Source organism: Corylus avellana, chromosome ca3 (assembly GCF_901000735.1).
Source record: "Corylus avellana chromosome ca3, CavTom2PMs-1.0".
NCBI classification, from domain to species: Eukaryota; Viridiplantae; Streptophyta; class Magnoliopsida; order Fagales; family Betulaceae; genus Corylus; species Corylus avellana.
In genome coordinates, this window is record NC_081543.1 from 3,782,185 (window position 1) to 3,806,863 (window position 24,679).

The window sequence follows — 24,679 nt, forward strand, 5'->3', positions numbered from 1 at the left end:
AAAAAAATAATAATTTATATATATAGTTCTTATATATTTATATACTTATATTTTATTTATTTATTTATTTTTATTATGAGTGCCATATGTTATAATCTGATTAGTACTAACGTGGCATTTAACGATTTCTATTAACAAAAAAAAAAAAAAATAGTAATTGAATACATGGACCTATTTGTTATTTTCAAATACCACCAAAAAACTCTCAAAATATTTTTATATCACGAAAAACTTATTATAAATCGGTATAACCATGTACACTATTTTACATTTTTCCCTCCATTTAACGAAATTGGATGGGAAAGTATGTTTATTGAACAAGATAAAAGAGACAAAACTAGAAGCAATAATTAATAGGATTATTTATTTTTTTAGTACTTAGGTTTTCTTTTTTGTTTTGTTTTTTTTTTTAATTTAGATTTCAATTTGTATCGTACATTGTACTTGACTTAGGGATAAATATTAATTTAGTACTTCCGTCACTATTTCATTAACTAAATTAATAAACGGTCATGAAAATAATTTTGATCACTGCTACGGCTCATTTGGGAGTGATCAAATCACTTTTAAGACCCTTAGTCCAACCCAAAAGCATTACGGATAGTTGGGTGTTCGAACCACCCTCCCTCGACCAGCCATGCCTCATTGCAATCCATTAGTTTAGCTAAAAGAAAAGTAACGGAGGTACGACCCCACCAGTGCCCAAGATCTGCCAACAACAAAGGACAAAACTCACCAAAATAGCTATGAAGACCCAATAGACCCTCTGACTAGAAGTCTAGAAGACTAAACCCCCATACGGACAAAAGTCTGTTCAATCTCCTTCTCTTCACTTCACTCTTCACAGATTCTCTCTCTCTCTCTCTCTCTCTCTCTCTCTCTGTGTGAAGAAAAACAATGGATGTGGTGGAGAGACCCACGGCTCGCGTCTCAAACATTCCTCAAAGCGCGACAGCCCACGACCTCCTACACTTCCTCGAGTCAACACTCGGCCCGGACTCAGTCTACGCCGTGGAGATCGCCACCGAGCGCAAGAACTGGAAGTCCCGGGGGTTCGGCCGTGTTCAGTTCGCCAGCCTCGAGGCCAGGTCCAAGGCCCAGTCCCTCTCCCTGAGCTTCAAGTCCAACACCCTCAGGCTCTCCGACACCTTCGACGACGTCGTTGTCCGCCCCGTGCACCCCAAGCACCGCCTCGAGAACTGCGTTCTGCACGTGGGTTTCATGGCGAGAGAGGGCTGCATGAGTGTTCTGGAGTCCTGGGAGGGCGTCAGGGTCTGGGTTATGCCTGAGAGAGCGCGAGTGGAGTTCTGGGTGTGGCAGAGTGGGGAGTGTTACAAGGTGGAGGTTATGTTTCAGGATGTTTTGGAGGCTGATAGGTGTTGTTTGGGAGGAACAGATGTCAATGCTCTGATTCTCAAGGTATGTTTCTTTTTTATTGTTATGTTTTTAATGCTGAGGTAGATGGAGATTCGATAGCAACCTTTGATTATTGTTGTGTTTGCTTGTTGGATTGAGTGTAAGAAAACGAATTTGCTAATAGGAAAGATGGGGAATTTCTGGTGTTAGCTTTATCTTTTAATTGAAGAGTAATGATACGCACACTCCTACTCCCACACTCCTTGATGTGGCTTTTAAAGCTACCATTAGATTTCGGTTGGATCGCCATTGGATTTTGATCCATTGCTGATTGGTAGTTGTGGTTGATATCTCTAGACATTGTTTTCTTGCATATTCAAAATTAAAGTATCTTGTGCTTTGTCTCAAACTAGATGAGTTGTTGTCTCTGATATGTTGTTTGTTTCTTCTGGGGTTGTATTGATCTTCTGAGATGTATACTTGTATGCCGGTATAATGTCTGCTATTTAGGAGAATGAAGGTTTACAGTTTTGGGAACAGCAGGTGAATGAGCGAGAGGAAACCACCTACCTTTTTACTTATATAAAATTTGCCTTTTAGCGCATTCCTTGACAAAAGTGATGTCTATTGCTGGATTGATAATCAATGATTACTTGAGTTTGTGGTTTGTTTTAAGTAACTTAGTATCGTAATCATTATTGGATTGTGATGTTAGGAGTCCTTCATTCCCTTTTGAAACCATATATGTGGTTCAGTTGAATGTAAACCCCTATATGTACGCTTACAGTTGCCTCCAAAAGCTTGTGTCACGGTTCAGCGCTGACCAAATTATAAGATAATTGGGTGTGAATGCAGCTTATCCAGCTTTGATTATTCCCTGCCCCTTTGATTTAAAAGGTATTTGATCTTGGTTCTCAGAAAGGACATGATGGCAATAAATGACCTTTTTAGCCAGCCTCAAAAAGTTTGGATAACATTAATTAATTTGAAATGAATTGAGTTAGTGTTATCAACAAAGTAAAATTTTTATGATGATTTTGAGAGTTGAAGTTGCAATTGAGAGTTATTTCTTTCCTTTAAAATAAGAGTTTCTGTAACTTTTTCTTTATTATTCTCTAGATGAAAATTAATACCTGCAAGAAAAAGTGACAACCTGTTTTGAAGCCTCTTTTTCAGGCTAACTTGATAGTTCCATAAAGGTAGATTCGATATTGGTTTTGTGTAGAATTAAATAGTTGGTTAGAATTTGAGGACAGCTGTATATATAATAATTCGTATCGTGGAGCTATTGAATAAATAGAACACTCATTTCGCTGTATCACATTTTATGGATCATATCATGTATGAATTAGTAAAGGCTTAGTGAGTTTAATAACATTCAGTTTCCACCTTAGGAGAAGGCTTTATATTGGTAAAACCTTTATTCAGACTCTGTAATGGAGTATGAACAATTCTGGCCGTGTAAGGAACAAGATTGTACTCTACCTTGTGAGAGCATCTCGAGTAGCATTATGAAAAATACCTAACCAAAAAGTGCAATTCTCTACTTTATCTACTGTTTTTTTATACACACTCCAACAAATTCTCAATTTTCTTTTAAATATTTTTTTTCATTGTTTTTTATTTTATTTTATTATATTCTTACCAACACTCATATTTTCAAACAGCATATTTTTCTAATGTTTCTCTTCACAATCATAGCCATCCCCCGGCCTCTCTTACTCATTTTCTTCTTGTTTTTGTTTGATTCATGCGGCCCATTTGCATCTTGCTGCTCTCTTTTTTCTTTTTCCTTTTTTTTTATTTTTTTATTTTTTTTTTTATAAGTAATACCAATTTTTGATAAGTAATACCAAACTTCATCTGGGTAGCTTAGATTTTGGATGTTTGTATTGATTCTATAGCTGGTTTCCTACCTATTTGGGTTTTGTTTGGATTCTTTGTGATAGGAGTGGCTCAAGTTTTGGATATTCTTATTGATTCCTTATTGGGTTTTTGGTTGTTTAGAGGGTTCGGATTGTATTCTGCGTGACCTGCCTTTCCTTCGCTCTTCTTCTGCATCTGGGTGCCCCAAATTTTGAACTTGCTTATTGATTTATAGATTTTATGTGGTAATTCGTGACTGTTCTTAGTTTTTCTCTTGTTCCTTCATTTGGTGGGGGGCTCCAAATTTTTTTTTTTTTTTTTTTTTTTCATGATCCATTACTGGCTTTTGGTCTTGGGAAGGTTTGGTATCAGGGTCGGTGTTACTTGTGGGATTTGTGGTCTGTCAGTGGGCGCTTTGGACAAGGGACACTTGGATGTGGAACTTGAGAATGGAGTGAAACTGGGTTGCATTGAGCTGGGATTTGAGGAAGAGCCAGAGACTATAGCCATTAAGGATTTGAGGAAGAACCAAAAAGTAATTAGCTAAAGGTTGAGAGTTAATGTAGCAAAAAATGTGTTTTTACATCTCTGAGGATAATCTGTTGGAGGTGAAAAGGGCCTCATATTAGTTAGATATACATAATATGAGGGTTTGTGCTACTCTGCTGGTGATGCTCTAATGTCATTTGCTTGGGGTTGTAAAAGAGGGAAAAAGTGAGAGGATGTGAAGTTTTTAGCATACAGCACTTGGATGAAAGGACCATTTTTAAGTAACTTTATCTATCTTCTGATGTTACTTCTCTTGTTGATTGGTTTCTGGCTTTAGACCACTATTTTCTATGCTTGTTATCTATCTTACCTTGAACTTTACTAATCTTTTCTCCCAGCTCAAGTATGGCCCAAGGATCTACCAAAAAGTTTCTGGACCTGGTATAACTTCAAAATTTAGTGGTGATCGGTACAATATCTTCAAGGAAGATCTCGACTATCTATGGGTTCGCACTACTGACTTTTCTGTTTTGAAGTCAATTGGACAATCAACTTCATTTTGTTGGGAAACTGAAGAAGGATTATTGGCTTCAGATATTTTTACAAGTTTCCCTCGCTATAAAGAAGACATGAAGGATCTGATTTTAGAGGATGGGGAGGAATTCTGTTCTACATCCGAGATAGTTCCACTTGTGAAATGTGAATTGGGCTCGAACTTAGCATATGAAATCTTTTTCCAACTTAATTCCCTTATTCATACCCAAAAAATTAGCCTTGCTGCAGTAGATTCTGACCTGGTTGAGACACTTGGCAGATTAAAGGTTGAAACTGCTCTTATGATTCTTCAGAAGTTGCACAAGCTAAATTCCACTTGTTATGAGCCTTTATCGTTTGTAAAGACTCAATTACATGTCCTAGGAAGAAACAGTAAAAGCATTCCCCCATCTTCCCACGAAAGGTTAGCAGATCATAATGTAATGAGTTGTCATAGAGCCTTAATTACCCCTTCAAAGATTTATTGCCTGGGTCCTGAGCTTGAAACTTCTAATTATGTCGTGAAGAATTTTGCATCATATGCTTCAGACTTTATGAGAGTTACTTTTGTTGAAGAGGATTGGAGCAAGCTTCCGGTAAATGCCATTTCCACAAGTGTCCAGCGAGGTATTTTTGCCAAACCATTTAGAACCGGAATATATTATCGGATATTGTCTGCTCTTCGAGATGGGATTGTGATTGGGGCAAAAAGATTTCAGTTTTTGGCTTTTTCGGCTAGTCAACTCCGATCGAATTCCGTTTGGATGTTTGCTTCTAATGAAAAAATAAAAGCAGAAGATATCAGAGAATGGATGGGGTGCTTCAATAAGATTCGCAGTGTCTCCAAATGTGCAGCAAGGATGGGTCAGTTGTTCAGTTCCTCTCACCAAACTTTTGTCGTCCCTGAACAAGATGTAGAGATTATTCCTGATGTTGAAGTAACCACTGATGGTTTTGACTACTGCTTCTCAGATGGCATTGGAAAAATTTCTGTGTCTTTTGCTATGCAGGTTGCTCAGAAATGTGGGTTAAATCGAACTCCTTCAGCATTTCAAATAAGATATGGTGGATACAAAGGTGTCGTCGCTGTTGACCGTAATTCCTTTCGGAAGCTATCTCTGCGTGGTAGTATGCTTAAATTTGAATCACAAAACAGGATGCTTAATGTCACTAAATGGAGTGATTCAATGCCTTGCTATTTGAATCGAGAAATTATTTCCCTCTTGTCTACCTTGGGAGTTGAGGACGAAGTATTTGAGGCAATGCAACAGGAACAATTGTGTCTGCTGCACAAAATGCTGACAAGTAGAGAGGCAGCTTTAAATGCCTTAGAGAGCTTGAATGGATCAAATTCTAGAAACATTCTGATAAAAATGCTGCTTCAGGGTTATGAGCCAAATCAGGAACCTTACCTCTCAATGATGCTTCAAGCACATTATGAGAACCTCTTGTCTGATTTGAAAAGTAGATGTCGAATATTTGTTCCAAAGGGCCGGATCCTGATTGGTTGTATGGATGAAACTGGCATTTTAAACTATGGCCAAATTTATGTACGTGTCACCATGACAAAAGCAGAACTACAATCTTTGAATCAGAGTTACTTTCACAAGGTGGATGAGACAACATGTGTAATAGTAGGGAAGGTGGTTGTGACCAAAAATCCTTGTCTTCACCCAGGAGACGTCAGAGTCCTTGAGGCTATCTATGAAGTAGAATTAGAAGAGAAGGGTCTGGTGGATTGCCTCATCTTTCCTCAGAAAGGAGAACGGTATAAATCAAATGTCTAGATTTTTTATTTTATTTACATTTATGGATTGGAGTCGGCATTTATTTCTTCACAAGATATGGTATGCGAGGTGCAATTATGAGAACCATTGCATGCTTTACCTATCCTTCCCCGAATGATTTGACAATGTTATGAAAAATACTCCCTTCTATTTTAGGATTGTTAAGAATCACCAGAATCAGGTTGATAGGTTATAGTTCCGGTCTATGAACCTATGAACTGTAGAGATTAGATTGGGGCTCATCTGCATCTTTGGACTTGAGACAGCAATTTCAAAGTATGGATATGTTATTAAGGACTTAGTTTAGATAGAAAATTTATTTTCCTCATGAATTTCTCCCTTGCTTGTTATTTATTAGCCAAACCAATTTAATCACTGAAAGGCTTTGCTGGGTTGAGCTGAATTTACTACTATTTCTCCTACTTCTTTTCTTTTTCCTTGGCAATGCGTATAAGTTTTGATGCCATCAGTCATTGCAACTTTGCATCTGATGCCCTCTTACAGGAGCAATCTGCCTATATCCTGGTTAGGAAGTTATTCATGAAGCCCACTTTCCCCTGCCAGGAAATGCAAATTTTTATTCCGTTTCTGTCTAACCACTTACCTGCACTGAACGTCTCATTCTGTTTAAATTTCCTAGCTGCCCTGGACATATAATTTCCTGCATTAATGTTTTCCTAGCTTTGTTGTATTAGAGCAATACATAATAGAGCACGAGAGATGGTTTGTTCTTTTAGTTCTTAAATAGATAATACTTGTGGCTAAGAATTTGAGTCTGCAGGCCGCATGCAAATGAATGCTCTGGTGGCGATCTTGATGGAGACCAATTTTTCATCAGCTGGGACAAAGGTCTCATCCCATGTCAAACTGATCCCCCAATGGACTACACAGGGCGAAGACCTCGTATAAAGGATCATGATGTGAGCTTAGAGGTCGATTTTCTAATCTAAGTTTTACCCTATAGAGTTGGAATTGAATTTTCATCATATATATTATCACTTCTTAACTGTTTTCTCATTAGTCTGGGAAAAAATTGCAGGAAATTCAAAAGTTTTTTGTTGATTACATGATCAATGATACTTTGGGTGCCATCTCTACCGCACATCTAGTTCATGGCGACCGTGAGCCAAATAAAGCCCGGAGCCAAAAATGTCTAGAGTTGGCAAACCTCCACTCTATGGCTGTTGACTTTGCAAAGACTGGTGCACCAGCTGAAATGCCCAGGGTCTTGAAGCCAAGGGAGTTTCCAGATTTCATGGAGAGGGTAGGCAAACCCATGTATACCTCCAATGGGGTCTTGGGGAAACTCTACCGTGCGACAGTTGACTCAATGCTGCAAGAAAGGTCAAACTTTGTCTTGGATAAGATTGCTGAAGGAACTTACGATTGTGATCTTGAAGTAGATGGTTTCCACAACTTCCTTGAAATTGCAGAAAGTCACAAGGACCTGTATTTAGAGAAAATGAGTACCTTAATGATATATTATAGAGCCGAGAGCGAAGATGAGATGCTAACTGGTAATCTGCGGAGCCGCGAAGCATATTTGCAGCGTGATAACAGGAGATATGGTGATATGAAGGATAGAATTCTGCTGGCAGTGAAGAGCTTACAAAATGAAGCCAAAGAATGGTTTGAAAGTAGCTGCCAAAGGCATGAACATCAACAGATGGCCTCAGCATGGTATCATGTAACCTACCACCCAACTTATTGCCAGGAAAGCTTTAGTTGCTTGAGCTTTCCATGGATTGTAGGTGATATTTTGCTGAACATAAAATCTGTAAATAGCAGAAAAGTTCGCCCATAAGAAGATGTTGTATGTATGTGCCCGATTTGTATATGGGAATTTGTCTGGAAGACCCAAATCTAATTGTACCCATTGGATGATATTAGACCTTTTTGGCCAAGCTCTACAGAGACAAAACCTCTTTGCACTAGGTGATGACTCTTTCTGCATGGCCGCTGATTATTTGCATGAGAACCCATTGATTTAAAACACCAACTTTACCGACCGACTTTCAGCAGTCATGTGACAGGAGTTGCAGCTTATATTGTGAAAGAGACTTCATATCTCTCTGCTTAAGCTTTTAGAATTTATACAGTTCTAAACTGGGAAAAATATACTTCAGTCTCTAAACTATTACTTTTTATTTTTATTTTTTCTCATTTGGGTCTATGAAAAGTGCGATATTTAGATACGTGAAACTATTAACTTAAAAAAAAATAATAAAAAAGAAAAGCCTTTTGTCAGCATCAGACTCTTACATGACCTGCTTAGACAGAAAGGGATCCTAGCACTGCTATCTACATCACTGAAAAATTAAATTGATTGAAAATGAAGGCACCTCTGGAAACGTCAAAATAGCCACGTCTGCATTTTATCACCAACAAGAAAGAGAAATCAATTTTGGATTTTTCAATGACACCTTGTCCATCTTTTTTACCAAACAAGGAATCCAAACTATACTTCACCATTTTAATAAGCTTAAAACCATTAATTTATCCCCCACAAGAATACTCCCCTCGCTTCACAGCTCACAATTATTTGTATACTGCAAAGAAAAGTTTGTCTTCTACCTAGATTATTAACAAAAAAAAAAAAAACTTTATCCTAGGCACTTCCTCTTCATCATCGACCCACTTTTAAGACCATCATCATAAAACAAAAATAAAGTTTCAAACAAGACATCTACAAGAATAATAACATTAAAAAAAGGAAAAGAAAAAGAGTATGTGACAATATCGGATAATACTAGACATCCTAACACTTTTTTCTAAATTTTTTTTTTTTTCAAATGATTTGGTCCATTCAATAAATAAATAGTTTGTTAGGATAAAATAAAAAAGATATCTTTCTTTCATTCATATCTTCCTATTTCCTTTTTAACAAAGGAAGATAAGATTGATTTTTCATGGTCACCGACTCATCGGCTCACCAAACAAGTAGAGTGGAAAGTCAATTTTTATCTTCCCTTTACGTCACCCATTTTCCACGGATTACACACCTCACATATTCTTAAAACTCACCTTCTTTTTTTAAAAAAAAAAATTAATTACGAGTGACGTAACCGTAACGTGATTCTTCCATTGCAAATTGCAATAAAATAAATTAGTAAGAAAAAACCTTTTATCAGGAGATCTTGATAACATCATTTTTATAGCTTCCAATTATTCTTTACACCTCACTTACACCAAACTACACCAAGAGTAGAACACACACAAAGCGTAAAACACCAAATCCTTTCTTAAAATACCCAACCCATCCAACCACGCCAGAATCCACCCGAGAGAGACACCGCCCATTGTCGCCGAATCCACCATGGAGAACAACATCCACAGCTGGGTCACGGCAAGCGAAAACCCTCTTTGGCAAATCCCTTTAAAGTGATAAAATTCCTAAAAAGGTTAATCTAAAAATGAGTTTTAAGGCATTAGAAAAAAGTTTGGAGGCATTAAAAGTGAATTTTGAGGCTCGATTTGGCAAAAAAGTGGCCAGACCGCCAGAGAAGCTGTGGGTCGGGCATTTTGATTTGGTATGATTGTTCTCATTTTTATTTTTTGTATTTTTCTTAAATTGATGATGTATCACATAGTAATTGAAAGTTGCAAAAAGGGTTTTACCGTGATGGAACTGATAGTAGGCGCTCTCAATTAACAAGATCATTATTTTTTAGAAACTTATGACTTTTGTATAAATTATAAATAAACTATTTCTTCTGAATATAAGCAATCGATATAAAAGTATATAATTAAATTATTAAGCTCACTGGCCACGGCACTTTGCATTTTATTTTCACTAAACATTTTTTTATACATGATAAAATCCACTCTCGCAACTCACAAACAAAAAATTAATAAATAAATATCTAAAACTATTAACTATCCACTTTAGGAAACAGTAATATAAAACGAAAAAATTGGCGCCGCCACGCCAACGTCCAGTAGTCAACCCGCCAGCTCATCCGGCGATATTTAGGCAACCACCGCCGTCTCCCTACCGGAGTCCAAAGCCGACGACGATGATTTCATTGGCAAGTGGCTCGGAACAGAAACGTACCGGCTCGAGAAGTTCCGGAACAAGGGGTAATCGTCGTCCGCGTCGAAATCACCGTTCTGCCCCGGTCCCTCGTCGAAGTTCAGTGCGTAACTCAGAGGATCGTATTGGAATTTCGTTCCCTGCCTACCCGCAGAACTGCTGCCGCCGCCGCTCCGGCTCCGGTTGAACCGCCGGATGAAGGTCTTCCATCTCGGACCGGCGACGATCTCGGATATCTCTCGGAGTTTCTTGAGGGCAACAAGGCCTCGGAACCACCACCTGTCCTCGCCGACCTGGCTCGATCGTACCCGCTGCCACCAGGCCAATCCGACATCGGAGGATCGCCGGGAGCCGAAGCAGGGGAAGCAGAGGCAGCAGCGCTTGTTGGCCACGAGACTGTTGGTTCGAACTTCGCCGCTCGATTCGGGGTCTCTGTGGACCATATCGGGGTCCAATATATCAATAGCCATAAACCCAAACGCCAACCCCAACTCTCTCTCACACTCCCACAGAGAGAGAGAGAGAAAGATTAGGTTTATATGGGGATCGAGGAAAGTTGCTCGCAACGGAAAATGGAGTGACCGGGAAATGCCGGTTGTGAGGGATTTTGGGTTAAATGGTGGGGCTGAGAACTCACCGGGAGTTCCCGGTGATTCAAGCTTATCTCTGTGTATACTGTATATAAGGAAGCTTAAGAGGAAAGGGTGTCTTTCGTAATTTCATAGTAGGAATTTGGAGCCGTTGCGGTGAGTGATGATTGGGTGATTCGCGGGTGGACCTGGTCAATCAGAGAGAGAGAAGCGTGGGGCCGGGCTCAGGTGTAATCACAAAGAACATCGGCGGGGGTCTACCTTTAGAATGCAGGACCCCGGACCCCCATATTCTTTGATCAGGAATATGCGATTGCCAGCGCAGCTACCCACTCATCAGACGCGGTGAGAGCCTTACCTTTTATTTATATATATATATATATAAAATGGATAAATGCAAAATTGATCTTATGTAGTCGAGGTAAATTATAAATCATTTTTTATAATATAAAAAATAATTTATAAGTCCTTAGGGTAGGCTAAAAAAATAATTTACTACCTTAAATCAATTTACGTTAAGTAACTTAACAGAATTCATTACTTTACGACGTCGTACCCAATAAAAATGCAACACGTATTATTATGAATTTCTAACTTTAAAAAATGACAACTAGGATTTTCTACATCATTTTATGACACCAACTAAGATTACTCATCAACCCTCACTTTACATAACATATTCTCTTTTATCCCCAAAATTTTACTCGATGCCTAACCCTTCCTCATTTTCATCTTCCTCGCCACGATTTATGAGCATTTTGCGAGAATTTGATGGTTGCATTCTATGAAACGGCTGAGGAGATTCAGTTAATTTACTGTAGCAATATGACATGAAGTAAGGGGTTGATGTATTATCTTAGCTGGCATCTTAAAGTGATGTGAAAAATCATAGTTGTCATTTTTGAAAGTCAAAAATTAATAATAACACGTGTCACGTTTTTAATTGGGTATGGCGTGGCAAAGTAATGGATTTTGTTAAGTTACTTAATATAAATTGATTTTATGAAGAAAACTGTTATTTTAGCTTATCCTAAGGACCTATAAATTATTTTTTATACAACAGGAGAGTAATTTATAATTTAGACCAATCACAAAGACTAATTTTGCATTTATCCCTATAATATATTTGAGGGAGGGGGAAATTTTAAAAATCATATTTTACCTTGTTATTGATTTAAAAGTTTATTTTGAGATAAAAATGTGATTTTTAAGGTTACTAAATTGAAAACTTGCAAAAGTAAAAAATGTACAAAGAAATTTTAAAATAATTTCCTTAAAAACATATCATATCTAATTGAAAATCAACTTGATGTTGAGTTGGGTCCATTAAAGTGGGAAAAAGCATATTCGAGGATCTACCAAACAAGAAAGGGCCTACAACAACTTATGTAACAAGTTACAACCCAACAATCAACGAAGCCAATCACATGTTTGAGCTACTTTGATTTGCAATTGATCACTTACTTCTTGGATTCATTTTCCTTTGCCAAACTTTCACATGTATACTATTTCAAACAAAGAAACTCCTATCCCCCCTTCCAATCTCAAGATATATATTAGTAAGTAATGTTATAAATTATATTTTTATCTCATAATTATTCCACAATACTAACTTGATTATTTCAATTAATCCTTAGATCAGTCCTCCTTAAAAAATTAAGAGAGGATTTCAAGTCATTCATCCTAGTTCTGCCATGACTTTAAGCCAGCATCCTAAACAAAAACAAACGTGTAAACTTTCAATGGATATAATATGAAGACTTACAAATTTCTATACACACAAAATATATATATATATTTTGTGTATATATATATGTATATAAAGAAAAGTGCCCAACATAATTTCGAGGACTACTTTATCTTGGCCTGGCTTTCATCCATTTTCTACAATAATGGCAACTCATCTGCACTGCAACATTTCTTATAGGTTATTTTTGGCACACATAATGACTATTCCATTAGAAAAATGAATAGTTTTTATTGAAAATAAAAAAAGGTGATATGGAATAGGCTTGGAATAACCATTCTCAAAAAGGTGGTATGGAATAGGCTTGGAATAACCATTCTCATTGCCCATGAGGGAATGGCTCTTCCAAGTGTTAAGAGTTCTATCATATACTCAAACACCAAAGCTATTCTATTCAACCTTCTTTCATTCCTAATAAAAACTATTCTTTTTTTTTTATAATGGAATAGTCATTCAACATACCAATCATACCCATAAAGTTATAGAGTATGAAACCTGAAATTCCACATGAGTACTCAACTCATTAGTGCACATTTCCTGCATCTTTTCTCAAATAACCCCAGTAAATCTCAGAAGTCATGGAGAAAAGATCTATTTCCAGAGAAAAACAAATGTTCAAATCACAAATAATTCATACATGAGGTAAAAGAGACTGAGACCAGAATTAAAACACACTGTGACTAGAGAAATTTATATTCTAACACAAACTTAAATAAGTAATTACATTATACAGACCAACGGCCCATGATAGTCTATTTCATAAATACATCAATAGTCCAGCTAACTAGGAAAAGCAAGTAACACACCGACAGATCTTTCCACCAAGACTAAACTCATAACTAGACAATAGTAGTTTGGTTTTAAGTGTTTTTAACAGCGTACTAACAGAAAGCTCAACTTAGAATGCAAAATCTCCTCCAACATTACCACCATGAACGCTCAAGAAAACTTTTCCCGCATCATCGGACTTCCCAGTATCAATAGCAATAGCACCGAAGATTGCTCGGAAAGCACCGCAAACCACTGCAGGAGTCGAAGAATTAGTCTTGGGAGAAACCCTGACCACCTTATGCAACCCCAGCCGCATCCCATCCACCAAGCAAGACGATTCCACTGTGGAGATCTCTGCTATGCGACGGTTCAGCTCTTTTGCAGAAATATCGATATCTATTCCAAGTAATCGGAGAGAGCAGATGTTTCGATCACATTGGCACCTAGAATGCTCAACGCTCGGTTATTCTCTTCAGAGAAGGAGCCATGTGTCATTGCACGGCGAAGTAGACCAATGCTCTGGAAAGTATAGCTGAAGATAGAGAAAGCAACAATATAAGATTCCACTTGTTTGTAATGAATCTAAAAGAATTAAGAAATCAAGAACCCATTTAGTTAATGAGAAATCATTTGGCTAAAAAGCATACACAATATCATAAATGTTAATTTCTTTCTAATAAGTTTCAACCTTCTCGACCTTCTAAAAATTACCAAAGCTTAATCTATTGGGAAATAGGCAATAACCATGCCTGTCAGGACTCCGACACTACAATTATGATTGGTAATATTCCTAAAAGGAAAATTTGATAAATTGGTCATTGTTGTTTGACCTTGTGACAAATAAATTCTTGGGGTTTCAAAATGAACAAATAACTCCTTGTGGTATGCCTATGTAACAATAAGTCCCTCCCTACAAATTCCGCTAATTTTTCCGGTATGGTCATTATGAAATTACAATTTTTTTCCTCAAATAAAGAAGAAGAAAAAAGTTTGGGCTAGGGTTTTCAGCCATCCCAGTGGTTTTGGGGTGGCCGACCACCCCATGGCCCACCCCGATTCGACCATTGGGGTGGCTGAATCACCCCATGGATATGGCCTATGGGAGTGGATTGGCCATCCCCTCTGGCTGATTATAGGGGTAGCCAAACTTGGCCACCCTAGCAGTCAAATCTGGAGGTGGCCAAACTGCCCCATAGCCCGGTAATAGGGGTAGCCTAACAATCGAATCTAGGGGTGACCAAACCACCCCAAAGCCTTTGCAAGGGGTTTAAACAACCCCCTCTAGCTAATTGTGGGGTTAGCCAACATTCCAGCTCAAACAATTTTTTTTTCTTTAAGGGTAAATTTGCAATTTTATAATGACCATGTGGAAAAAAAAAGGCAATAATTTCTGCAGAGTGACTTACTTGTTAAGTAGGCATACCACAAGCAGTTATTTGTTCGTTATGAAACAGGGATTTATTTGTCACAACGCTTAAGGACCAATTTAACAATTTCCCCTTCCAAAAATCAGAGAACAGACAACATTGTATAACAAAGTTAGAATAAATAAGTGAGCACAGACTGTACAATTTCTGGAATATAACCATGTGAGTACAAGTGGAATATGAGTGGTCAAGTCTCACATTGGATAGCGATCACCAGAGTGAATGAATTAGCATAACATAATTGAGCTCAAGCCAACCTTTTTTGGTCTAAAAATGGTATCCCTGCATCTTATTTCAAGGTCTCACCTGAAGATTCAGCTGGTTATCGCCCAAGCGTTGACACTTTTGTCTATATTTTGGTTTAAAGAGCAAAAATAAAGATCCACATGGTTGTACAATCAGCAGAGTAAAGTAAGATTCTTTCAAACTCTTGTTTTTCTTTTCTTTCTTTTTCAAACATTTTCTCAGCAACCAAACAGAGATGATAATGTAGAAGGTGAAAATGCGAGAACCGGGAAGGGTTTAAGGCTTACCCAATTTGCTTCTGAAGGGTTTCGAGCGCAGTTGAAAACGGCGACGAGGGTTTGAAGCTCCATTCAGGCACTTCATTTGCTGCGTGGCTCTTCTGCACAAAAAAAAAAAACCGAAATTTACGAAAGACCCACTTGCTTTGTCTCCGTTTGGTTTCCCAGAAATGCAAAAGAGAGAGAAACAAAAAGAAAACAACAGAAATCAAAACAAAAAAAACTTTACCTGAACATAGGGAACGATCGTGAAGAAGAGAATGGCCGAGACAGTGAAAGCGAAGCGACGAGAATTCATTTTCGGTGGTCTGTCTGTTTGCTTTGAAAACCTCGGTGGTCTGTTCTGGGAAACCAAACGTCCATACATACACAGCACCCACTAACTTGTAAGCTAAGTTTTGGCTACAAGGAGGAATTTCATTGGCTCAGTCTATAACTATAAAAATTTTATTATGTATTTTTTAGTATGTGATCATATAGATTTTTTAATAGCATTAAAACAATTTAATTACATTTTATTTTAAAAATTATGTGTTTTTTTTAACATATTATTAAAAAATTGAATGCTTGTAATATACTAAGAAAAAAATACATAATAGTTTTATAAATTGAGTTAGAAAAAGAAAAAACTTTGTTCTTCCTCTTATTACTAAGGTTGTTTTCTATGCCCAAGATTCATTCAATATTTTGAACTGTTAAAGTTTGGCTTAATTTGATACAATTTGGTGAGGTGAAAACCATATAGGTAATGTCACATCACCTTCCATTTGTTGGGCCATTATAATTAGAGTAATGTTAGAAACATTTTTATCTTTGTTAAAATAAAAAAAATAAAAAAAAAAAATTGAAGGATCGGTTGATTATGACCAATACATGAGTATCGTAGTACAAAAATATGGTATATAACATTACTCTTTACAATTAATGTCAAATAAATATTGGATGATACCAGTTGAGCAGTTTTTTTTTTTTTTTTTTTTGACTCGGCTTACTAAACTGACATTTGTTTTTAGAATATGTAAATTCTTTTTATGTTTTTTAAATATACATTTGAGAATCAAATGCCCTATTAAAAATGCATGTGAAGTTCACATGCTCTAACAACATATGTACATTGTTGGTACCAATTAATTGTTGTTGGTACCAAAAAAAAAAAAATATTAACAAAAAAAAAAAAACACTCAACCATTTTCATCTTTATGTCACATGAGAATATTTTTTTCAAACGAAAAACACTCTAAAAGTGTGGATAATTACAAGGAAAAAAAAAAAAGAAGATAATCTGACATTCTAAAGAGTATGCTGTATATACATGGTCTCAATCTGGAAACCTGTTCAGTTTTACAGGATCAAAAAAAGAAAAGAACCATCCTCATTGGTATAGCAAAGTAGAGAAGCATGGCCCTAGGTACACTTCCATAGGAGAATGACTTTCATGTATGAGAAAAACCAGTTCAAATGCTTTAGTATTAGTAACTATACCTCTTAACTAACATCTGAATCTTTGGACTAAAAAGGAATCCCCTTCGACAAATGGTGCTATTTGGCGGCAATAGATCCGCAGACCGCCGCCTTTCAAGTAAACAAAAAAATGCTATGTCAGTCAGTGACAAACCCAGACCACCATTATCGCAGGTGCTCATCTTCCTCTCTAAAGTAACCAGAGCTGCACAATCCAACCCCCCCAACTTGCAACAAATAAGTCAACATCAAAAGCAAAGACCAATCCCAATTGTTGAAGTATGTCCATCTATATGGCAAGGAAAAGACCAATCATCCAAGAAAGCATCCCGTTTCAACACACAGCCATATCCACACCATTGCTTCTCAACCCTACATCAGTGGACACATTTCAAGCAGCATGTTGGAAAGAGACTTGAATTTCGGTACTAAACCTTGACTTGATGCTTGAAGCAGTAGCCAGGCCTTGAAGCAATGTCACGACATCCACTGTATCGTCAAGATAGTATCTAGCTTTGCTTGGTTTTTGGCCAACAGTGCATGCAAAGATCTCTGGAGCCGCAGGGAGACATGAGCTATAAGCTGTGGTCGATATGCTTTCAAACATGTCCTCATCAGATCTATCATCACCAATGCACATCACAAAATCCGGTGGTTTCCTATTACTGATCATTGAGGAGAGAACTTTCTCTGCAACTAACCCTTTAGTAACACCCTGCAATTATGAGGTCAATGTTAAAACCCTTTGAGTAACAAGAAGAGAGAGATGCATGCAAGAGAGAAAGAAAACAATTATACCTGTGGCTTTACTTCAACAATATGCTGTCCCCTCTTAACAACTACAGGCTCATTTGCAAGGACATTTTCAAGATGATCCAAAAGCTCCTTAGCCTGGCAAGATCCAAAGTCAGGATCGGCATCTTGATGGTGCCATACCAAGGCACTCTCCTTGGCCTCTATATAGGAGCCATCAGTTGTCTCTGTGTACGATCTCATTACAGGTTCTGCAATTCTTTTCCAATCAAAATCTGTGGCTATGGGATAGGTTTCCCAATTTGATGTCCTACTCCACCTGCGAGAAGAATCATAGTAAATGTGAAACTAAAAAAGATTGTCACCAGTTATCTGAAAATTACTATCATGGTCTTCAAATCATGAAAGAACTCCAAATTTCTTTTTACAAAATATATTAAAAAAATTATTGAAATCAGTAGTGATGGTTATGAAACTTAATATTCATTATATGACAAGGACATACCTTATGAAGTATCCATGCTCAGCCGCAATTCCCAGATTCTCACATTGAGCAAACCATTCAGTGAGTGAGGTTCGGCCCCTACCACTAACTATAAACACAGTGTTGTTAGGGTCATCACATAGGTTGTTCAGTACAGAGATTACTTCAGGAGTCGGGGTTTTAACAATTGAAGCGTGGGGCACCACTGTTCCATCATAATCTAAAAATATTGCTCTTCTTTTTGTCCTCTTATACGCAGAGACAATATGGTCAAGGGATAGCTTCCGAAAACTTGGAGAGAGGGACAAAATCCTGAAAGTCAGACCAAAACCAATGCCCCAGCAACGTTTACTATAGTGATCTTTGCATGCTCGCTCCAAATCCTGCAAAAAACTGCGGGACCAATAAGCAACATCATGAGAACTAATGTAGCGAAAGTGCTTCTCATGCCGCAACTGCTTCTCTAAATCAGGTATCGTGATGGCCAAATTTAGTGCATCAGCAACAGCATCAGTATCCCATGGGTTCACCCTAATTGCCCCACTTAGTGATGGTGAGCATCCTATGAACTCTGAAACAACTAGTGTACTAGCACGAGAGGAGCCAGAGGCCATTCCCAGAGCTTCATCCATTTTTGGAGTCCCCTGCCTACAAACAATATACTCGTATGGGACTAGGTTCATACCATCCCTCACAGCATTGACGATGCAACAGTCTGCCAAAGCATAATAGGCAGTCTTCTCATAAGTAGGGACCCTACGGTCAATCAGAATAACTGGTTCATAACCTGGAAAACCAAAAACCTCATTTATCCTTCTGGTAGTCATATATGTCTCCCTTTTTGCTTCCTGAACATCCTTCCCTGAGCTCCTTGCAGGATTTACAATTTGTACCAGAACAAGTTTGCCCCGCAACTCTTGATGCTGTTGCAAAAGCTGTTCCATGGCTAATAATTTTAGACTGATGCCTTTGAATATGTCCATGTCATCAACACCAAGAATAATCTTTTTCCCCTTGAATTGCTTCTGGATCTCCTTGGCCTTGATAGAAGAAGTAGGGTGATCCAGTGCAGATTCAAGTCGTCCCATATGAATCCCCGCAGGCATAATTTTGATATACACAGTACGTCCAAAATATTCAAGTCCAATGTGGCCTCGCCTAGATTCATACTCCAAGCCGAGCATTCTACTGCAACAAGAGAGAAAATGGCGAGCATAATCAAATGTATGAAAACCAACCAAATCTGCATTAAGCAATGCTTTCAGAATTTCATCTCTGACAGGAAGTGTCCTGTAGATTTCTGATGAGGGAAATGGGCTATGGAGGAAGAAGCCAAGCTTGACTCGACTGAAACGCTTTCTCAAAAATGTAGGGAGAACCATGAGGTGATAGTCATGAACCCATATGTAATCATTTTCAGGATTGATCACCTCCATAACCTTATCTGCAAATATCTTATTGGCAGAAACGTATGCATGCCAAAGCATCCGGTCAAAGCGATTGCTGTGGTCTGGGCACATGGGCAGCATGTAGTGAAAAAGGGTCCATAAATATTGCTTACAGAACCCATGATAGAACTTTTTCTGGAGGTCTGGAGGAAGGAATGTGGGTACACAATTAAACTCCTCCAGCAGTTTCTGGGAAACTTCATCTTGCTCACTTGCATCTATGTCGACCTTCAGAGATCCCACATAAACAACGCCACAGTCAGATGAAAAACCATCCTTCAGCTGTAAATAAAGTGAATCCTCATCAAAACTAAAGCACCATCTGCCAGATTCTGGATCCCTTTGAGCATGTAGAGGGAGAAAATTTGCCACTATAATTTTCTTTTGACAAGTTCCAGGGGAGGGAACATCTAAATCTTCATTATTATTTTCACTGCCATCTATGTCGGGAATGATTCCTGGAACGGTCATCACCCTCGGAAGGGTTCTAGGAGTCTGAGGGAAATTCAACATGTCCCCAGATGCCAATTCCAACAAACTCATGTAAGACCTTGATACCATGATTGCCAGTAAGTGTTCATATATCTGTTTATTGAATTTAAAATTTTAGAACAACAAAGGACAGAGATGCCTCCCAGCAAAAGAGATTTTCATGGGGTAATCCAAATTATAGAGAACCAAAAACTCGTAGGAAGGCAGGAGAAGACTGTTATAATCACCCTGCAAAGGACAATGCTGAGCATTAAAACTATGCAATTATATAAACTTCAGTAAAAAAGCAAACATTTGGTTAATGATAATGGACCAATAAACCTTTTGTTTATGTTCAGCTACTGGTCCAAATCTATACCTCAGGACTTTTGGGGTTTCAAGATATACTACATCCAACTTTTTGGGAAAGTTTCTGTGAGCACAAAAGTCATACAAAGAGCCAAACTCACTAAATTCAAAGCTTTCACATGTTACTGCTATAAGATGAATTATCTTTGCTACCCAATGATCAGAGCTGGCTAACACATGCCCAACCAGGAACTCATCAAACATAGAGTGCACTTGTAAAGTATTTACACTCATATAAGGAATCACTACAAATGCAGGAGCCTCTTGACCAGGGAACTTACTTGTATTTCAACCTATGAAACATGAAACAAACACCGAATACCAAAACATAGTGAGAATAGAAGCAAGAGATGCCTAGCTGCTATTGATAACCAAAGAGACCCTCGCCAAACTTACTGGAAAAGAGAAAACAAAATCAGGAAAATGAAATAAAGGCAAAGAAGAGCCTTGGATTCTTTGTAAAGTAGAGACACTTGAGACATAAAAAGGCATTAATGATCTTGCCTACGATACCATCAAAATTTCCAGTTTTCATTTTCAATAAACAATTTCAGTTTTATACAACTTTAATTTCATTTCCATTTCTACATGAAATATCCTCAGTTGCTTAGTTGTAAATCAAGGTTGTCAAAGGAAAAGGAGATATGTGCTTTTACGCTATCATGTCTTGAAATGGCCTAGTTAGAAAGTCTATTTTGTTTATTAAGATAATTAATGCATACTTGAAGTGCTTATGTTGACCATGGACAAAGAAGTGAAGAGTAAAGGAGAAAATGAGTGTTTCCAGAATGAACATAAATAATCAGATTAAAACTGTCAGAAGGATGCCATTCTCCCCAACAGTAATACTATAACCATACCTTCAATAGCAATGAAAATTGCGATGATTAAATGTTTCAAGTTATATAGTCTAAACTAAAAGAAGTTGCACTCCTAACTCCACAATAAGAAGAACATGTACAGAGTTAATGTTAAGACACAATTTCAAATCTCTGATGGTCAAGGACCATCTTCTAGAGATGGCTTCTTCGCAGAGACTCATCCAAGAGGTGACTATCTATGCCAACACAGAAAAATTTGCACCATCCAAGGTTTAACCAACAACAAAACAAAAAAAGAGTTCATACAATATAAATCTATTGACAGTAGTAGTTTAGTAGAAAGTAAAGAGAGAAACACACACAAACATGTATGTATGGATACCTAGTTTTTAGCTCCAGATGCAACTGAAGGGTTACATTGGTTTCTATGATTCATAGTCTTTTTATATAAAACTTCATATTAACTTTTACATATGTTTGAATCAATTTTCTATGATTCAGGATCAGGACAAAATTTATGGAGCCAGTGCAGTGGAAAAGAATATTCTTTTTAACTGATAGAGAAATCACAGCAATTTCTATCAATATAATACTTATAACACATCCCTTGGCTTCGACCAAAATCATTAAATCATCTTATCTGTCTTCTAAAGAAAAAAAAATCACAGCAAATTCATCAATATAATAATACTTAAAACACATCCATTGGCTTCCACCAAAATCATTAAACCACCTTATCTGTCTTTCTAATCATGGACAAAGGAATATATTGATTTAAAAAAATTAGATTTGACATATGTGATTAATGAATTAGATTTCGATAATTATGTATTTCTTCATTAGATCAATATGTATCAGAATATGTCATCAACCAACATACCAAAAAAATAACAGAAAAGGACAAAAAAAAAAAAAAAAAGAAAAAAAAGAAAGAAAACATCTCTTCCTTCAACAGATTGTTTCAGGATGCCTCCATTTGTTTTTACCAGAAAATACTTTTAGCTGAAAAACCATTAAATCGGCTTATCTTGATACAATTATGAACAAAATGAAAAACCTTTAATTAATGCAATAGAGAAGCGCCCTTGGCCATTCATGTTTTCACCCTTATCTTCAAACAGTTACTGAAATCTTTACTCAGCATACTACAAAAAGTCAGGTGAAAAAGAAAAACCATTACTCTAACCGCGGCATATACAACAACTGAATTTAATATTCCAACACTATTCACGTGCAAATGTTTGTTTGAGTTGAAAATACCTCACTGACAAATTTTCTAAATATTATTTTCCTTCCTAGACTACTGTGCTGAAGAATATCTCTCATGTCCCTTCAGCTCGCTTCGTAGAAAATTAAATACATGCTCACATACCTACATACATACATACATACATACATACATACATGATACACATACCCATTGGATCGTAAGAACAGAGGCGAGCGAGATAAGCAAACAAAGCCACAAGAATAGGCAATATGAATCCAAACGACCAAAACAAGTTTCCCACATGGAGGGAGAGAGAGAGATTCACCTAAACCGAGATCAAACTGATCCAAAAACAGAGCTTCCGGTAAGCTGTGAAATAACAATAACGATCAATTTTCTGCAAAGAAATCACAAAAAAGATCAGATAAGCAATGCAAGTTCCGTTGAGTCGCCAAGAAACCCAAGAAAAAGAAAAGAAAAGTGTATCAATCCCACAAAAGCAAATTCAACCTACCAAAAATCCCGAGTACCCAGTTCCTCTCAACCTGAAATTTTCCCAGAAACCAAACAGACCCCGACCCTCAAAATCAAAGAAACCAACGTGAACAAACGTAGAAAGAGATCAAATGTACGGAGGAGAATCACTCCGCCAAAGAAAGAATGGCACGAGTAGTAGGTTAGGTTCGAAACTGGTGAGATTTGTGAGGAGTTTTAATGGGGTTCGAAACGGAAGTGCGGAGAACAAAAAAAATATATATATATATTTTTTGAGGTTCCGTTTGGGTTGGTGTTTCTGTTTTTTTTTTTTTTTTTTTGCTGATAATCGATAATTGTTCGTTCAACAAAGGAAGCTCCCTTAGATGGATAGAAACGTAGAAAGTCAAAAAAAAAACAATTAAAAAAAAGAAAGAAAAAAGATATCAGACAGAGAGACAGAGAGAGGGAGAGAGAGATGGTGTTACAGTTGGATTGCAACCATGGTTGGTCTTACGTTATAGTCTTGTGGATTTGGTCACCCACAAATGCCCCTCAACTTCTTCTTTATTAGGTGTGTAACCTTTTTCTTCGATATAGTAATTTATTAAGTTTTCAAATTGCCATTTAAGTTTGTTGCTTAAACGTGCAATACACAAGGCAATGGGTGCCTTTTTTAAAATTTTAAAAAAAAAAAAAAAAAACCTTACCGTTTTAAATACTAAACTACGATATTATAAAACGCTTAACTACGTTTTTAAAAATCTTATTTCTATTAACTACATTATGAAATAATAATCTTTTCAAACTGCATGTTTTGTAACCGCTAAACCATGCAGATACCTCATTTGACAACGCTTTTTAGAGTGCTTCTCTTGAAAATGTGTTTTAATTAATATGACATAAAAGTAAAAGTAATTTTGAGTGTTTTGTAAATATTTATTTGTTAATTTTTTTTTTTACCCTTTTGCTTTCTTGAAAAAACATTAGCAAAAAAAACTCCCATAAAATAGGTTATCAAAGTGTCATGTGTTGAGATGATTTTATAAGATAAGGTTTTGTTGGATATTTGGAATTTGTGAAATTATAGAGTTCATTTGATTTGAATAGAAGAAAGAAAAATGGCAATTTAAAAGAAAAAAAACAAAGATGACTATAAAAACAAATGCAAAATAAGTCATGGGGACAAGAAGAATGGGTTAAATAGCTAGGTACTGAGTATGAGTAAACGTCAAACCAGAATTGGAAAATTTAGGGTTGATATCAATCTTTGAATTGATTGTTGGGGACCAAAAACCTAATTATTTAGGTAAAAAAAAGCAAGTCGTCATTATGATTATTTAAAGAATATTATCCTCTAATATTGCTCCTTTGCTCAAGGATCTTTACTATTATTACTAAATTAAATAATATTGACCATTACTTTCTGTCAAAGTAAATAAGGATAAAAGGCTGACAATTCTTCCTTTTTTTTTTCTTTTTTTTTTCCATGTTAAATTTTTGTGGCTGGTTCAAATTTCTTAATTTCAGCTCTTGTGGTATGGAAACTCTGACGACAAATATCTCAGTATAATAATCAATAACTTTTTCTTCTTATGGTAATATAATTAGAGAATAACGTCAATTAGGTCGTGGTATAAATTTGGTATTTTTCACCATCCAATAGGAAGCAAACACTTTAACATGAAATACCAAAAAATAATATAGTTAGTCACACCAAATAATTTTTTTTCTCCTAACAAAATACCCATTGATAGAATTACCGGAACCATTGTTTTGGTTTTGGAGACTCCAGTATTGAGGGCTCAAAGGTAAGTGGGGCGTTTGATGATGGCGTTGGGTTAAAACGAATGAAAAAGTTCGTGGAATATATTTGAATTAAAGATAACAGTGTTTTAATTTCTATTGTATTTTGTGTTTTTATTTGATGTATCAAATTTAGATTGAATGGGTTTTACACCACATCCTGATAAAATTGACTCTAAATTAATTATCAACAAGTGCAATTATGGAATTAATTGAATATATGGAATAGAGAATTCATTTTATAATCCCATTTAGGTT

The 24,679-nt window shown here is 36.7% G+C and overlaps 4 protein-coding genes across 5 annotated transcripts; 1 reads left to right on the forward strand and 3 right to left on the reverse strand.

The window, feature by feature from the left end:
• The first annotated feature begins 783 nt into the window (after nucleotides 1–783).
• LOC132173785 (RNA-dependent RNA polymerase 2) lies at nucleotides 784–8,167 on the forward strand. 2 transcript variants are annotated; one of them, XM_059585390.1, is made up of 4 exons: nucleotides 784–1,419; nucleotides 4,110–6,013; nucleotides 6,814–6,952; nucleotides 7,072–8,167. In XM_059585390.1, the coding sequence occupies exons 1-4, from the start codon at nucleotides 898–900 to the stop codon at nucleotides 7,834–7,836; spliced, it is 3,330 nt and encodes a 1,109-aa protein (XP_059441373.1). In that variant the 5' UTR covers nucleotides 784–897; the 3' UTR covers nucleotides 7,837–8,167. The 2 variants fall into 2 exon arrangements, with proteins under 2 accessions (XP_059441373.1, XP_059441372.1); XM_059585389.1 differs by having other exon boundaries at nucleotides 785–1,419; nucleotides 6,814–6,964.
• A 1,611-nt stretch (nucleotides 8,168–9,778) lies between these two features.
• On the reverse strand, nucleotides 9,779–10,715 carry LOC132173795 (uncharacterized). The gene has a single exon (XM_059585401.1). The coding sequence runs from the start codon at nucleotides 10,533–10,535 to the stop codon at nucleotides 10,002–10,004; it is 534 nt and encodes a 177-aa protein (XP_059441384.1). The 5' UTR covers nucleotides 10,536–10,715; the 3' UTR covers nucleotides 9,779–10,001.
• A 2,351-nt stretch (nucleotides 10,716–13,066) lies between these two features.
• On the reverse strand, nucleotides 13,067–15,539 carry LOC132173791 (protein NUCLEAR FUSION DEFECTIVE 2). Its single transcript, XM_059585397.1, is given in 4 exon segments — nucleotides 13,067–13,590; nucleotides 13,593–13,705; nucleotides 15,134–15,225; nucleotides 15,354–15,539. Coding segments are annotated over 4 exon segments (633 nt in total). The 5' UTR covers nucleotides 15,492–15,539; the 3' UTR covers nucleotides 13,067–13,300.
• Nucleotides 15,540–16,391: 852 nt separating this feature from the next.
• Nucleotides 16,392–22,917, reverse strand: LOC132173786 (probable alpha,alpha-trehalose-phosphate synthase [UDP-forming] 9). The gene is made up of 5 exons (XM_059585392.1): nucleotides 22,656–22,917; nucleotides 22,467–22,538; nucleotides 17,844–19,990; nucleotides 17,384–17,657; nucleotides 16,392–17,300 (listed from the first exon to the last, which is right to left on the reverse strand). The coding sequence occupies exons 3-5, from the start codon at nucleotides 19,829–19,831 to the stop codon at nucleotides 16,977–16,979; spliced, it is 2,586 nt and encodes an 861-aa protein (XP_059441375.1). The 5' UTR covers nucleotides 19,832–19,990; nucleotides 22,467–22,538; nucleotides 22,656–22,917; the 3' UTR covers nucleotides 16,392–16,976.
• Between the last annotated feature and the right edge of the window lie 1,762 nt (nucleotides 22,918–24,679).

Bases quoted from the DNA above. Each gene is read 5' to 3' on its own strand.
- LOC132173785 (XM_059585389.1), top strand. From the start codon at position 898: ATGGATGTGGTGGAGAGACCCACGGCTCGCGTCTCAAACATTCCTCAA. The intron at 1,420-4,109 runs GTATGTTTCTTT...CTTTTCTCCCAG, and splicing joins TCAATGCTCTGATTCTCAAG to CTCAAGTATGGCCCAAGGAT. The intron at 6,965-7,071 runs GTCGATTTTCTA...AAAAAATTGCAG, and splicing joins ATCATGATGTGAGCTTAGAG to GAAATTCAAAAGTTTTTTGT.
- LOC132173795 (XM_059585401.1), bottom strand. From the start codon at position 10,535: ATGGCTATTGATATATTGGACCCCGATATGGTCCACAGAGACCCCGAA.
- LOC132173786 (XM_059585392.1), bottom strand. From the start codon at position 19,831: ATGGTATCAAGGTCTTACATGAGTTTGTTGGAATTGGCATCTGGGGAC. The intron at 17,658-17,843 runs GTATGTCCTTGT...TTCTTCTCGCAG, and splicing joins GAGCATGGATACTTCATAAG to GTGGAGTAGGACATCAAATT. The intron at 17,301-17,383 runs GTATAATTGTTT...TCATAATTGCAG, and splicing joins TTGTTGAAGTAAAGCCACAG to GGTGTTACTAAAGGGTTAGT.